Below are 15,798 nucleotides of genomic sequence, written 5' to 3'. Positions count from 1 at the left end.
CTCCCATCTTCTTGCAATGCCGTCCTCCTTCTTGATTCTGTCATCCACACACTCTTCCCGGAATCGCGCTCCTGGGCAGGCATTCTTCTATGACTAGAGCAGATTAAAGCACTGCAGTGCACATGCGCAAGGCTCTTTGACCTTTCCCAGCACCTATACAGGAGCGCGATACTAGGGAGACTTTGTGGATAACGCAGGGACGCATCATCCACATGAAGCAAGAAGAAGAAGAAGGAGGACGGCATCCTAAGAAGATGGGATGCCTCGGACCAAGTAGAGCGACACCCATCGAATCAGACCGCCCCAAGTGAGTATAATAAAAGCTCTTTTTCTTATCTTGCAGTTGGGGGCAGATATATCGCATTATAGAATGCTGTATATCAGGCCTGAAAGGTGGTGGCCATAACACATATCGGTCAAACCTGGTTACAGGATCGCTTGAAGGATTTGTCCCACAATGAGCTTTTGGTGCATTTGTGACGCTGCATATTTTTGCTGTTTGAAAAACGCAGCATCTTACAGTGCCAGTAAAGTGGATGGGATTTATAGAAATGTCCTGCCCACTGTTCTTCTTTCATATGCAGCAGAAATAGACCTGCCGTGCGGGTTTCAAATTTGCAGCATGTCAGTATCTCTTGCGGGTACACAGAGTTTTCTGTGTGGAATTTCCCTATAGACTTACATTAGATGCGGAAATTTTGCAGGTAAAAAATATTAATAAAGTTTTGTCAAAGCCAAATACCAGGAAGTATCAAAAGCAAAGCAGCTTTATTTAAAGAATGACACACCAACAAGAGTCAAAAACTCGATAAAAACTCATGTTAAAAAAAAAAGCGCACAAAAGCGCAATAAAAAAAATCGCAAGTTACCTAGTTTACATAATACCGTAGATGCAGACATTTTCAACATCAAAAACTCAACTAAAGCTCATTATGTGATTGTAGCCTAAATCGCCCAATCCTTCTCTCCACCAGCATCATCTGTTGGGATGTGTCAGAAGGCCCTATTCATTATGGCACCAAAGTTGTACCAAATTTAGGATTTCGACTTCATCATTCGGATCCTTACATACAATTTTTTTCTTTTAAAGTTGTATGCTACAGTATACAGTATATATGTATGATACAGTATAGATGGGATGCGATGGCACCTGTCAAGGAAAAAAGCAACACATTTCAGTTACTTTGCTGCTACTACCTGAGCAGATTGTTTGGTAAGAAAAGAAAAAACTTTCTGCAAAATACTGGACATCTAAATTAAAAATGCATTCACTGGTATGAAAATATAATCCACATATAAATAGGATTACATATGCAAATAATCAGCATTTTGTATATTACACAGATTGTGTGCATAGTTATACTATTTTATCCATTCTAATCTATAGCTGTGTTCACAGTTTTGAGGCTAAAAACTGACGGCATCTCCTGCTGGATCAATGTCTGCTGGCAATTACAGCAGAAAAAAAATGTTTTTGCATTGTCGGAGCTCAGCCAAGCTAGAAGACCGTTGACTGTAAGGCTATGTGCGCACGTTGAGTATTTGCTTGCAGAAATTTCTGCAAGGTTTCTTCATCTGTTGGCAGAAAAACGCAGCTGAAAATATGCAGTTTTTGTGTTTTTTTATGCGTTTTTTATGCGTTTTTCATTCATTTTTTCAGACTTTTTCCATGCATTTTTGTAAATCCATAGAGCTAAATAAAGATATATTATTAAAAAAAGAATTGTGATGTTATTTCCTTGTTCAACCTCTTCAGCCAGACACCCCCATTAATATTAAATAAAGACACACACACACCTATGTAGGAGCATTAACATAATTAACCTACATATGCTGTAACAAAAAAGCAACTGCCAGAAATCTGCATGAAATGCAATATCTATTTATTTTAAAAAAATTAAAAAAAATTGCGTGGGCTCCCAAATAATTGTCATAGCCACAAGAGGGAAAGCCAACGGCTGAGGGCTGCTGGTAATATTCTGGAAAGGAGCCAATAGCCATAAGGTCCCAGGCTATTAATATCAGCTAACAGCTGTTTGCTTATCCTTTACTGGCTAGTTACTGGGGAACCCCAGAAAAAAATTGACAACGGGTTCCCCTATAAAATGAAACCAGCAAAGGCTAGGCAGACAGCTGCGGGCTGACATTAATAGACTGGGAAGGGGCCATGAATATTGTCATCCCCCCAGGCTAAAAACATCAGCTCTCAGCTGCCCCAGAAATGGTGCTTCTTATAGATGTGCCAATTCTGGCACTTAGCCTCACACTTCCCACTTGCCCTGTAGCGGTGGCAAGTCGGGTTCATATTTGTGGGGTTGATGTCACCTTTGTATTGTCAGATGATATCAAGCCCACAGGTTAGTAATGGAGAGGCATCTATAAGACACCTATCCATTGCTAACACCATAGTGATATTGTATAAAACACAGACACCCAGAATAAAGTCCTTTTTTTTTAAATAATCACACAGACTCCTTTATTGAATCTAAATATACCATACTTACTGAACGCCTAATCCCGATGCCCTCGTCTCCTGCAAGCAATAAAAAAATAATAAACCAACATATAATACTATCCTACCCGACATAGTCCACTTAATAATGAGTGTCCCACAGCGATCTCACATGTAGAACAGTCACATCGGGAGATGTGACTGCTCTACCTGGCAGCCGGTGATACACTGACAGGAGGTAATCGCTCCCGCAGTATATCACGGAGCTGCCGTGAGAGTTCACCGGAGTTCATCAGCTGATGAACTCCGGTGAACTCTCATGGCAGCTCCGTGATACACTGCAGGAGCGATCACCTCCTGTCAATGTATCGCCGGCGGCCAGGTGAGATCAACGTGGGACACTCGGTATTAAATGGACTATGGTAGAAAGGTGAGTATATGTTGGTTTATTATTTTTGATTGTTTGCAGGAGACACCGTCATCGAGGATTAGGCATTCGGTGAGTATGTATTTTGTATGTGAATATGTAAATGTTTTGATTTTTTTTACTATTGAACACAGGTGATGGATGATGAGACTATTCTCCCATCATCGGCTCATGCTGTCTCTGTTATATGTGACAAAAGACGTAGCCGGATGGGAGTAGTTGTCCCATTAGACGACGCCTGGGTACACACGTCTCATTGGTTCACACAGACAGATACACAGACACACAGACAGAGACATGCACATATTCTCCGCCCACACACAGGAACACATGCACATATTCTCTGCCCACACACAGAGACACATGCACATATTCTCCGCCCACACACAGAGACACATGCACATATTCTCCACCCACACACAGAGACACATGCACATATTCTCCGCCCACACACAGGAACACACGCACATATTCTCCGCCCACACACAGAGACACACGCACATATTCTCCGCCCACACACAGAGACACATGCACATATTCTCTGCCCACACACAGAGACACATGCACATATTCTCCGCCCACACACAGAGACACATGCACATAATCTCCGCCCACACAGAGACACATGCACATATTCTCCGCCCACACACAGAGACACATGCACATATTCTCTGCCCACACACAGGAACACACGCACATATTCTCCGCCCACACACAGAGACACATGCACATATTCTCCGCCCACACACAGAGACATATGCACATATTCTCCGCCCACACACAGACACATGCACATAATCTCCGCCCACACACAGGAACACATGCACATAATCTCCGCCCACACACAGAGACACATGCACATAATCTCCGCCCACACAGAGACACATGCACATATTCTCCGCCCACACACAGGAACACACGCACATATTCTCCGCCCACACACAGAGACACATGCACATAATCTCCTCCCACACACTCTTCCTCCTTCTGACATAATTTCCCTTTGACAATTCGTAGCATTTTTGGCAGCAAATCTGCAGCAAATATGCACACCTTTTTACACCTGCATTTTTGCTGCAGATTTGACTGACTAAGTTGAAGTAAGTGAGTCAAAAACGCTGCAGAAACGCAGAAAGAATTGACATGCTGCAGAAAATAAAACGCTGCAAATACGAATGGAAATTTATGGATCATGTGCACAACACTTCAGGATTGTCATTGAATTACCTTGCTTTAGTATCCCATAGTGTTTTTGGATCATTTACGCGCGTATAAAAAAACTCTGCAAAAACGCATCGTGTGCACATTGCTTAGTAGCCACCAGCTGAATTTGGAGAACAGTTTTGGGGTGTCTTACAGGCTGAAACAGTGGATAACTGTTAATAATGACCTACATTTATAAAGCTTCCAAACTTTCTTTTTTTTTTTTCCAGGTGGTTGTCCTCTCATCATGGTGTTTGCTACGAGATGCTTCCTACTACACCCTGTCTGTTATTGCACTAATTGTAGTAAGTACATTTATTTCTGGAAACGATAGCTCAGTAATTATTCTCTTATGACTCCTCTGATCAATATGTAATGCACAGATTTTCTGAGGGAAGTCTGTACCAGTAGAAATGTACAAAAAGTGAAAAATAAATGATAGATGCATGCTTATATATAGATAAAAAAAAGGGTCTAGCAACAGAGTGCTAATCATGATTTGGATCGCCCCATGGGGCCGTGGGGTACTCGGTCCGGGTCCTGCGGTTTACAGGGGGATGTCACGGTGGCTGACCCGGTCCATGGCCCTGGGACATCCGTGTAAAAGGGAAAGGTCTTTAAAGGGATAAAGTTTGTGTTCGTGACGCCACCTGTGGTATTCGGTCAGGGTGACCGATGCTGCTTTAAGGGGTCCGCTGGGGTGATGTTATGGCAGCTAGATGGTATACCTTCCCACAGGTAAAGTATGTCCCCAGGGCTTCCTGGTGTGTAGATGGTGGATGGTGAGAGGCGCAGAGAAGAGCGAGGACACAAGGTTGCAGTCTCTTTACCTTTACTGAAGACTTTAGCATCCACAGTCCAGGGCACCAGATCACAGGGCAGGAAGAGTCCGGCCGCTTTCGAGGCAAGTCTAGAGTCCCCTTGTCCAGGTGGAAATCAGTAGCCTTTCCCTTGCGCTGCAGTGATGTAGTTCCTTACTGCCTAAGGCTTCACATAAGGTACTCATAGATGTAATGCCTCTCTCTCTGTCCCCCATATAGGGTAGGACAAACCCGTATGACTGGTGGCTTGAGACTGTTTATAGGGACTCTAGCACGCCCTGGCCTCCAAAGGTTGCCACCGTGCCTCCTGGGTGTAGGGCGGACAGGTAACTTGCAATTAGCTGTCCTGCCGGTCTCTGGGGCAAAGCATAAAGGTCCTTACTCCCTCGGTGTTCCGTCTACCAGGCTTCTGCGCCTCAGAAGGAGGCAGCCTGTGTAGGGCTGGTCCCCTTCTGGTATTCTCTCCTTTGCTGCGACTTCATTCACGCTCGCTGCAATACAGTTCTCCTTCTGAATGTCTCTTTCTGGGAGCTGCAGCTCTGAGGGCATGCATATCTCTGTGTCCTTTCTCCTTCATTCACTGACAGGATCCCACCCCTGTCAGGGACCAACTAACTGAGCTGAGCTCAGCCAGCAACTAACTAGCTTTCCCTACAGGCGACCAGTTTTACCTATGTGGGGAGTGACCTAATAAATTGGAGCAGAAGCTCCCCCTGGTGCCTGGAGTGTGAAATGTCTTGCATGTTTGTGATACCTGGATGCAGTTATCCTTCTTTGCCTCCAAACGTAATATCACTCTCCCCGAGAGGAAAGCAATACCACTGCGGCGACCAGGACCCTGGGGCGCCGCAGATTCATGTAGACACATCCAAGGCCATACAGTAGCTGCTGCTCCTCTATTGGGATCTTGGTATGAACAGGCCCAACAATGGTCACTTATATTTGCTACTGGGTTCCATGGATCTCTTTATAACCATCCTACCCTGAGAAATGCATTCGTGAGGAATGGTCCAAAGTGTGATGGTAAAGGTATATTCTCCATAACAAAACTGAGCAACCTAATAAAGGTCTAATATGTTTGCAATGAGTCCCCCCTCTTTGGACACACATTGCAATTATTTGTCTAATATATTTTATTGTTTCATTGGTGTGAATACTTTTCTGCCCAATGATGACAGAAGTATTCTAGGAGTGATACCTTTATTGGCTAACCAGAAAATAACATGTTTGCAAGCTTTCAGAGCACAGTGGCCCCTTCTTCAGGCAATATTTGTAATCTTGCCTGAAGAAGGGGCCACTGTGCTCTGAAAGCTTGCATACATATTATTTTCTGGTTAGCCAATAAAGGTATCACGCCTAGAATACTTCTGTCCTCATTGGGCAGAAAAGTATTCACATCGATTTTTCTGGCTAACACGGTACCACAATACAATTTGTTATTGTACATCATTGTTTCATTGAAAACTTACTATAAAACAGAACGACATGAGCAGACATATACAAGTTTGCAGGAAAAATACTGTTTAATATATTACATTTATTTACAATGTCTGGCGGATGGTCTTCTTGCTAGGTAAGCTATTTAGTTAGACCACCCATGAACTCATATGTTCAATATGATAAAAACAAATCTGAGTAAAGGGGTAGTGGACCTAGTAGTGGACCTAGTGCGTAGGAGACCTAGTGAACGAATAGTGGACAGCCCTCTCAGTCTAAATCCCCAGTAAAATAATTCACCTCTGGTGCTGTTCCAGCAGTGTTGGCACTGGCTCTCCTGGGGAACTCATGACGATTCCTGAGAGCAACCAAAGCTCTCATTTCCTCTGGATGCCAATTACATCCCTAGGTGAGGCGAGTGAAATCAGCATTGATCGACCAGAGGAATTGCATGGCATAACAGTCTCCTGGGAGAGCCAGTGAGACTGCATCGGAGGTGAATGTTATTATGTTATTGGAAGAAAACAGAGATTCAGAAGGGGTTGTCCAAGTAGTGGACAACCCCTTTAATGTTATCATGTGAGCTTGGAAATGGTGTGCAATGAATGGGGAACATGTTATAGAGCAGATAAACAAATGAATTTTAGGTTTGTGGGAAAAGATTCAGCTTACAATGTATTTTACACAATTTACATTGAATTCAATTGAATTGAATAGAATTACATTGAATCCCACAGACCTACAGTCATGGCCGTAATTTTGGGCACCCTTGAAATTGTTCCAGAAAATCAAATACCATATTTTGTGGAATATGAGATGTGCCGCAAATTTTGGGGTGAAAAACATTTTTTTAAAATAAAATGGTGCATCTTATGGTCTGATTTAATGGTTGCTTACTGAGGTGGATCGTTGTTGGCAGAAGTGAGGTCACAGGAGGCAGGGTCACTACTTCAGGAGGCCGGCGTCTGCAGGAAGTCTCCCGAGATCTCAATCTGCACATGCGCCGCCTCTGCAGCCATTTTCCCAAAGCCCACCATACCACAGGTAACTGAGTGGGAAAGGGATCTCCGTTCACCGATGTCGACATTTAATGATTGCCCAGGCACCTCAGCAACACCCCACACCTGCCGCTGGCCTCCTGAAGCAGCGACCTGGCCTCCTGTAACCCCCTCTACCGCCACCTACCCCTCCGGTAAGCTACCTTCGGATTATAAAATGCACGCTAATTTTCCTCCTAAATTTGGAGGACAAAAAGTGTCTTATAATATGAAAAATACAGTATCTCTCACAAAAGAACTTTGCCATTACACGTTTTGTTATATATAGAGTAGAAATTTCGGCACTCAAAAATATCTTGCAGGAAAGTTTATTGAAAAAAAGAAAAAGATCCAATGAATTTCAAATAAATAAATCAACACCTTTGCATCCCTGCAGATGCTCATTCATTCCCTGCTTCTATGAGATCTTCTTATTACAGACTGCTTTAAGGTGCTTTAGCCATCATTCTCCTGCACCTTGTGACCCCGTTACTTACAGCTATGTCTTCAAAAGGGCATAACAGGCCGAAACGTTTATTTATTTATCTGAAATCCATTGGGTCTTTTTGTTCTTTTTTCAATAAACTTTTCTGCAAGATACTTTTGAGTGCCGAAGTTTCTACTCTCTATATGTTATATCTATTTACTTCTGAGCACCACACGCACAGTTGAGCACCCATTTTGTCCTACTATTACATGTTTTGTTATACACATATTTATTTCCTTTGTGAGTATTGGAACAACAGAAAAAAAAGAGGAAATAAAAGGCACACAAACCCCCAAAATGAGCGAACAAAATTGTTGGCACCTTCAGCTTCAAATTTGGTTGCACACCCTTTGGAATACTTAACTGCAATCAATCTTTTACGAAAACCTTCATCAAGCTTACACCTCTCAACTGGAATTTTTGACCACTCTTCTTTTTCAAACTGCTCTAGGTCTCTCATATTTGAAGGCTGCCTTCTCCCAATGGCAATTTTAAGATCTCTCCACAGGTGTAAGATGGGATTGAGATCCAGACTTTTCTTGGCCACTTCAGAACTCTTCAGAGCTTTGTCTCCATTAATTTCTGGGTGCTACCTTAAATATGTTTCAGGTCATTGTCTTGCTGGAAGACCCATGACCTAGGACGCATACCCAGCTTTCTGACACTGGGTACTACATTGCAGTCAAAAATCTGTTAGTAATCTTCAGATTTTATGATGTCTTGCACACAATCAAGGCACCCAGTGCCAGAGGCAGCAAAACAGTCCCAAAACATATTTAAACCTCTACCATATTTGACTGTAGGTACTGTGTTCTTTTCTTTGCAGGCCTCATTCTGTTTTCAGTAAGCAGTAAAATGTACTTTACCAAAAAGCTATATTTTGGTCTCATCTGTTCACAAGACACTTTCCCAGAAGGATGTTGGCTTACTCTCGTACATTTTGGAAAACTGTAGTCTAGCTTGTTTATGTCTCCGTGTCAGCAGTAGAGTCCTCCTGGGTCTCCTGCCTTAGCGTTTCATTTTATTCAAATGTCAATGGATAGTTTGTGCTGACACTGATGCACTTGGAGCCTGCAGGACAGCTTGAATTTCTTTGGAATTTTATTGAGGCTACTTACCCACCATCCAGACTAACCTGCATTGCAACCTTTCATCAATTTTTCTCTGCTGTCCACGTCCAAAGAAATTAGCTAGAGTGACATGGGTTGTAAACTTCTTAATTATGTTGCGCACCAGGGATAAAGGAACATCAAGACCTCTGGAGATAGACATGTAACCTTGAGATTGTTGATATTTTTCAACAATTTTGCTTCTCAAGTCCTCAGACAGTTCTCTTCTCTTTCAGTTCTCCATGCTTAATGTGACACACACAGAAACACAATGCAAATATTGAGTCAACTTCTTCCCTTTTTATCTGGTTTCAGGTGTGATTTTCATACTACCCACACCTGTTACTTGCCACAGGTGAGTTTGAATGAGCATCACATGCTGGAAACAAAGTTGTTTACCTACAATTTTGGAAAGGCGACAATAATTTATTCTGGCCCATTTTGGGAATTTTGTGTGAAATTATATCCAATTTGTCTTTTTTTTCCTCTGTTTTTTTTTGTGTTTTAATGCACACAAAGAAAATAAACATTTGTATAACATAACATGTGTAATTGCAATAATTTTCTGGGAGAAATACTTCATTTTCTGGAGCAATTTCAAGGGTGCACTGCTAACACTTCCAGTCATGACTGTATGTATGAATGTGTTAAGCTGCCTGCAGCTCAGACAGTATGTTCAATGTGACTGGTTCCTTTTAAAATTGAAATTTTATTATACATTTATGAGAAAAAAAGATGTTAGACCCAGTGATCAAACTCAAGGAAAAGATAAAAGAAGCGGGGATTACACATGAAGGATAATTTCACAGGATTACGTTTTATTGTATTTCTATATTACAGCTGCATTCAATGGTTACATTTTGTAATTGTAAAAGTCCGAATATCTCTTCATAAATAATTCATTTTTGCTATGGGCTTTCTTCTGAGCACCTGCGCTGGTTTTTGTTTCCATTTGAAGGTATTTATTTGCTGTCTCCAAAATTATTTATCAGCTGTTCTATATTTACAAAGGGATCTTAATTCATTTCTCTTGTGCTGCATGCAAATCTCCATGAATACTCATGAGCTCTGTTTATTGTCATTCCTGGACTGTAAGACAGGTATTGGCTAAAATAAGAGGGGATGAGTACTTTAAGAATGATGGCATATTATTATTATTATTATTATTATTATTATTATTTATTGTTATAGCGCCATTTATTCCATGGCGCTTTACATGTGAGGAGGGGTATACATAATAAAAACAAGTACAATAATCTTAAACAATACAAGTCATAACTGGTACAGGAGGAGAGAGGACCCTGCCCGCGAAGGCTCACAATCTACAAGGGATGGGTGAGAATACAGTAGGTGAGGATAGAGCTGGTCATGCAGCGGTTTGGCTGATCGGTGGTTACTGCAGGTTGTAGGCTTGTCAGAAGAGGTGGGTCTTCAGGCTCTTTTTGAAGGTTTCGATGGTAGGCGAGAGTCTGATGTGTTGTGGTAGAGGGTTCCAGAGTAGGGGTGATACGAGAGAGAAATCTTGTATACGATTGTGGGAAGAGGAGATAAGAGAGGAGTAGAGAAGGAGATCTTGTGAGGATCGGAGGTTGCGTGTAGGTAAGTACCGGGAGACGAGGTCACAGATGTATGGAGGAGACAGGTTGTGGATGGCTTTGTACGTCATGGTTAGGGTTTTGTAGTGGAGTCTCTGGGCAATGGGGAGCCAGTGAAGGGATTGACAGAGGGGAGAGGCCGGGGAATAGCGTGGGGACAGGTGGATTAGTCGGGCAGCAGAGTTTAGAATAGATTGGAGGGGTGCGAGAGTGTTTGAGGGGAGGCCACAGAGCAGGAGGTTGCAGTAGTCAAGGCGAGAGATGATGAGGGCATGGACTAGGGTTTTTGCAGATTCTTGGTTGAGAAATGTACGGATTCGTGAAATATTTTTGAGTTGAAGTCGGCAGGAAGTGGAAAGGGCTTGGATATGTGGTTTGAAGGAGAGATCAGCGTCAAGGATTACCCCGAGGCAGCAAGCTTGTGGGACTGGGGAGAGTGGGCAGCCATGTACTGTAATGGATAGGTTCGTTGGGGGGGTCGCGTGAGATGTGGGAAAGATGATGAATTCTGTTTTGTCCATGTTAAGTTTCAGAAATCTAGCGGAGAAGAAGGATGAAATAGTGGACAGACATTGAGGGATTCTGGTTAGTAGGGAGGTGATATCTGGTCCAGAGATGTAGATCTGTGTGTCATCAGCATAGAGGTGATACTGAAAGCCATGAGATTCTATGAGCTGTCCCAGGCCAAAGGTGTAAATGGAGAAGAGCAGGGGCCCAAGGACTGAACCTTCTGGGACTCCGACAGATAGGGGCGAGGTGAGGGGGTGGTGTGTGAGTGGGAGACGCTGAATGTCCGGTCTGTTAGGTATGATGAGATCCAGGATAGGGCCAAGTCTGTGATGCCAAGGGATGAGAGGGTCTGTAATAATAGGGAATGGTCCACTGTGTCAAAGGCAGCCGACAGGTTGAGGAGGAGGAGGACAGAGTAGTGTCGCTTGCTCTTGGCGGTTAAGAGGTCATTGGTGAGCTTAGTTAGGGCAGTTTCAGTGGAATTGTGTGACCGGAAGCCAGATTGTAAGCGGACAAAGAGGGAGCAAGAAGAGAGATGGGAGGACAGTTCAAGGTAGATGTGTTGTTCCAGTAGTTTGGAGGCATAAGGGAGAAGTGATATAGGGCGATAGCTAGATACAGAGGATGGGTCAAGAGAGGGCTTTTTGAGGATAGGTGTGATGGAGGCATGTTTAAAGCTTGAGGGGAAAACAGTTGTTAGTGATAGGTTGAAGAGATGGGTTAGTGTTGGGATGAAGACTGTGGTGAGGTTTAGGATGAAGTGGGATGGGAGCGGGTCAAGTGCACAGGTGGTGAGATGCGATTTTGAGAGTAGAGTGGAGAGTTGATCTTCTGTAATGGTGGAGAAGTTGGTTTTGAAGGTGGAGGGCTGGGAAGTCGGGAGGAAGGGCTCTGGGGGTTGTTGACCAAAACTGTCTCTGATGTTATCAATCTTCTGCTTGAAAAATGAGGCAAAGTCTTCAGCTGAGATAAGTGGGGAGGGAGGAGGTGCTGTGGGATGAGGAGAGAATTGAAGGTGTTGAATAACTGTTTAGGGTTGTGAGACAGGGAGGATATGAGAGATGAGAAGTAGGTTTGTTTAGCTGTGGCGAGTTGGAGTGGGATCTTTTCCATCTGCGCTCAGCAGCCCTGGAAGCTCGCCTCAGTTCTTTGGTCAGGCTGGTGTGCCAGGGTTGTCTGTTGATTTTGTGGGCTTTGGTATGTGTAAGTGGGGCAGCAGATTCCAAAGCTACAGCTATTGTGGTGTTATATAGAGCGGCAGCGTCATCCGCATTGTGTAAGGAGCTTATGTCTGTGAGAGGGAGGAGGGATTCAGAGAATTAATGTAGGTCAAGATGTTTAAGATTTCTGCAAGGGTGTGAAAGTTTGTGGGGTGGGGATTGTAGACATGGAGTGGACAGGGAAGAGAATGTGAGTAGGTTGTGGTCAGAGAGAGGAAGAGGTGAGTTAGAGAGGTTAGATAGGGAGCAGAGGCGGGTGAAGATGAGGTCCAGTGTGTGACCATCTTTGTGAGTGGCTGCAGAAGACCATTGAATGAGGCCGAAGGAGGAAGTGAGAGATAGAAGTTTAGTGGCAGCTGAGAGGGAAGTGTCAATGGGGATGTTGAAGTTGCCCATGATGATAGTGGGGATGTCCGCGGAAAGGAAATGAAGTAGCCAGGTGGTGAATTGGTCAAAGAAGGTGGTGGCTGGCCCTGGGGGGCGGTAAATGACAGCCAGTTGGAGGTTGGAGGGGGAGTAGAGGCGCATAGAGTGCACCTGAAAGGAAGGGAGGGTAACAGAGGGTGGCAGTGGGATTGGGGTGAAGGAGCAGTTATCTGACAGGAGAAAACCAACTCCTCCGCCATGTTTGCTGCTGGGGTGGGGTGTGTAAGAAAGGTGGAAGCCACTGTAAGAGAGTGCAGCAGGGGAGGCTGTGTCAGAAGGAGTGAGCCAGGTTTCGGTGATGGCGAGGAATGAAAGTTTGGTAGTAACAAAAAAATCATGGATGTAGGAAAGCTCCCTATGCCTTGGTATTTCACCTCCACCATTCCCCAAAAAATATCTTCCAAAGTTTTCGCAGACACAGACACAGTGCCGCTCTCATCCATACATTACGTCTGGTTTCACAACTCTGGATCATTTCCTTATTGGGACATCCCAATAATGATTCATGAATTTTGAAAATAATTATAACCCTTCAAAGTACACAGGGCATCGGGGAAAGTATACTGATTATATATTATATCTGCTTGGAAGGTTATACTTTGTGTGAACAAGACCTAACAATAATTTAGACAAGAAATAAAATGGTTCTCAGGGGCCTGTACCTCTGATACTAGGAGTGTGACTTCCAGGACTGTCACCAATCAACATAATGAATGGGCTGTGGTGTTTCTAAAAGCCATGTGCCCTCGTTGTGACATATGATTGACATCTTGTCTGTAAGAGTGACTGTGCAGTTCCAGTGACAGAGTAAAAGGTCCTTCATTGTGTAGATTTGTGTGGTCTTGGAAGTCGGAGAATAAGCCATTAGGAAATATTGTATGACATCCATGGGAAGCAAAACATTCTTAGATATCTGAATAATCTTATAGATTTCCAAGCTATGAGCAAATCTTACTAATAGGATTATTTGATTGTTAATTATGCAAAGAAGCAACAGTTTTGAGCCAGAGCTACAATTACATTAGAAAACATGCTTCGAGCACCATCAGCTTCACTCTGCTTTAAAGGCTGTTGTCCACTACTCGGGCAACCCCTTCTATATCTGAATGTTTGCCCTAATTTAAACAAAAACTCTTATACTCACCTCCCTTTCTGGCGCCATTCCAATGGTGTAGGAACTCTCGTTCCCAAGGCTCAAATCATAATGTTATGTCACATGAACCTGGCGCCCAGTTGGCACTGGCTTCACTGTCTTCACCTTCGGATTTATACGTTCTAAGGTGCGGACAGTGAATCCGGCGATGATTGGGCACAGGGCTCATGTGATGTAACAACCTCACGTGAGCCCCGGGAATGCGAGTACCGACACTGCTGGAACGGCACAGGCACAGAAGGTGAGTATAAGTTTTTTTATTTTAATGAGGGCAAACATTCAGATTGAGAAGGGATTGTCCTTGTAGTAGACATACCTTTTTTTAGCCTATTATATTTAGTTTGAACATTATTGGAGTGGAGGTCCAGCATTCCTGGGAAGACCTTAAAACGAATCGCGCTTTAGTGTTCAGGTCCCATTCCTTCCAGGTTTTTACAGGTTATTATTGCTTCTTCACTTTTTGTTATGTGCCCTATTTATATTACGTTGTCACTATAGGACATTACTATCATGTATGCTTACCTTCATCCACATTGTAGATGGACTTTGGTCCACTAGTTCCTCTGTTGATACGTATATTCTTAGCTTCAGTGCACAGTACATTTATTTACCTGGTTCCTGTGCAGAAGGGATATCTGTGGCCTATTCTCCCTTCATGATTTCAATCTATCTGATCATGAATGTCTTTTTGTATAATTAATAAAGGTTGTCATTTTATCTTTATCTGGGCTTTTTTGCTTCTATTTTCATTTGGATATTCTGATCATTGGAAGTGCCACCCATTTTTTGGCTGTACATAGATTTTCATTTTTTTAGAGGACTAGTAAACCTGCAGCCATGAAGTCCTACATATTCATGAAGTCTATATAACCACACCCCCACTATGGATTGGTAGCTTCATGCCTATGCACAGTGCACATAGAAAACTGCCAACCAATCAGTGGCATGGGAGGGGTTATACAGAGCTCAGCATTCAGAGATCTGCTAGGTCTGCAGGTAAAATAGGAATTTTATCAAAAGTGCAGAAAGCAGCCTAGTAAGTTATATTCTGGTAGAATTGGGGTCTTTACCTCTACATCATGCTACTGTAAGATGGGGTAGCAAAAACCTGTTAACAGATTTCCTTTAAGTTGGATAACTTTTCAGCCCCATATGTAGAGCAGATATTGGAATTATTGATGAGTTTGTGGTACAATTTCCCTTAAATGTATGTTCACAGGCAAAGGGTACACTGCAAATATGTATGACCATTATGGCCTCAATAATGCACATTTTCCCTTATATCAGCAATGTACTGGCCAGAAACAAGCCAAGTCAGTGGTGTACACATGTTCACCCTAACGATGAACTGACTGCAGCCCATCCTGTGTCATCAGAACATTTTCTGCCATCTTAACTTGCCTAGCTGATTGAAACTTAAGTGCAGTTGGCATTACCATAATTAACATAATCTCGGGCTCATTATACAGTCAGTCCAACAGCTGCATGAAAACGCGGCATATTTTCTTTTTTAGTCTGTCTGCTAGATAAGGAAAATGTTGACTGCAAAATATTCTTATCGAGCAGTTGCAGCTGAAATGATTTGGCAAGCGACCAATAAGTTTCTATGAACGGGATTTGGAGGAGATTCTGAATGAATGATACATAATGGCTGTGCATTACATATGGGAAATGATGTGGAGATAATTGATTGTAAACAATACAGATACATAATTGAGTCAAATCCTTTTGTTACAGATGAGGGAAGGACAGCAGCTTTTAGCTCGCCTCCAATTTCTCTCTGTAATAGTGGATTATATATATTATTCTGCGTTCCTCAATGTGATACCTCCTGTGATGTGCCATCTTTCCCCTCATTTGAGAATGCGAACACCATTCATATTGCATCTTTTATATCATCAGTCATACACATTGACCTGAA

The 15,798-nt window shown here is 43.0% G+C and overlaps 1 protein-coding gene across 1 annotated transcript in view; it reads left to right on the top strand.

The window, feature by feature from the left end:
- Window positions 1–15,798, top strand: part of SLC24A3 (solute carrier family 24 member 3) — a 490,808-nt gene that overhangs the window by 399,681 nt on the left and 75,329 nt on the right. Inside the window, exon 7 of the mRNA XM_077282811.1 lies at window positions 4,313–4,387. Within this exon, the coding sequence (XP_077138926.1) occupies window positions 4,313–4,387 (75 nt within the window). The remainder of the gene's footprint in view (window positions 1–4,312; window positions 4,388–15,798) is intronic.

The sequence above is a fragment of the Ranitomeya variabilis genome, chromosome 2, assembly GCF_051348905.1.
Source record: "Ranitomeya variabilis isolate aRanVar5 chromosome 2, aRanVar5.hap1, whole genome shotgun sequence".
NCBI lineage: Eukaryota > Metazoa > Chordata > Amphibia > Anura > Dendrobatidae > Ranitomeya > Ranitomeya variabilis.
Note: the sequence above shows the minus strand (reverse complement) of the source record. Positions and strands in the feature narration are given on the sequence as shown.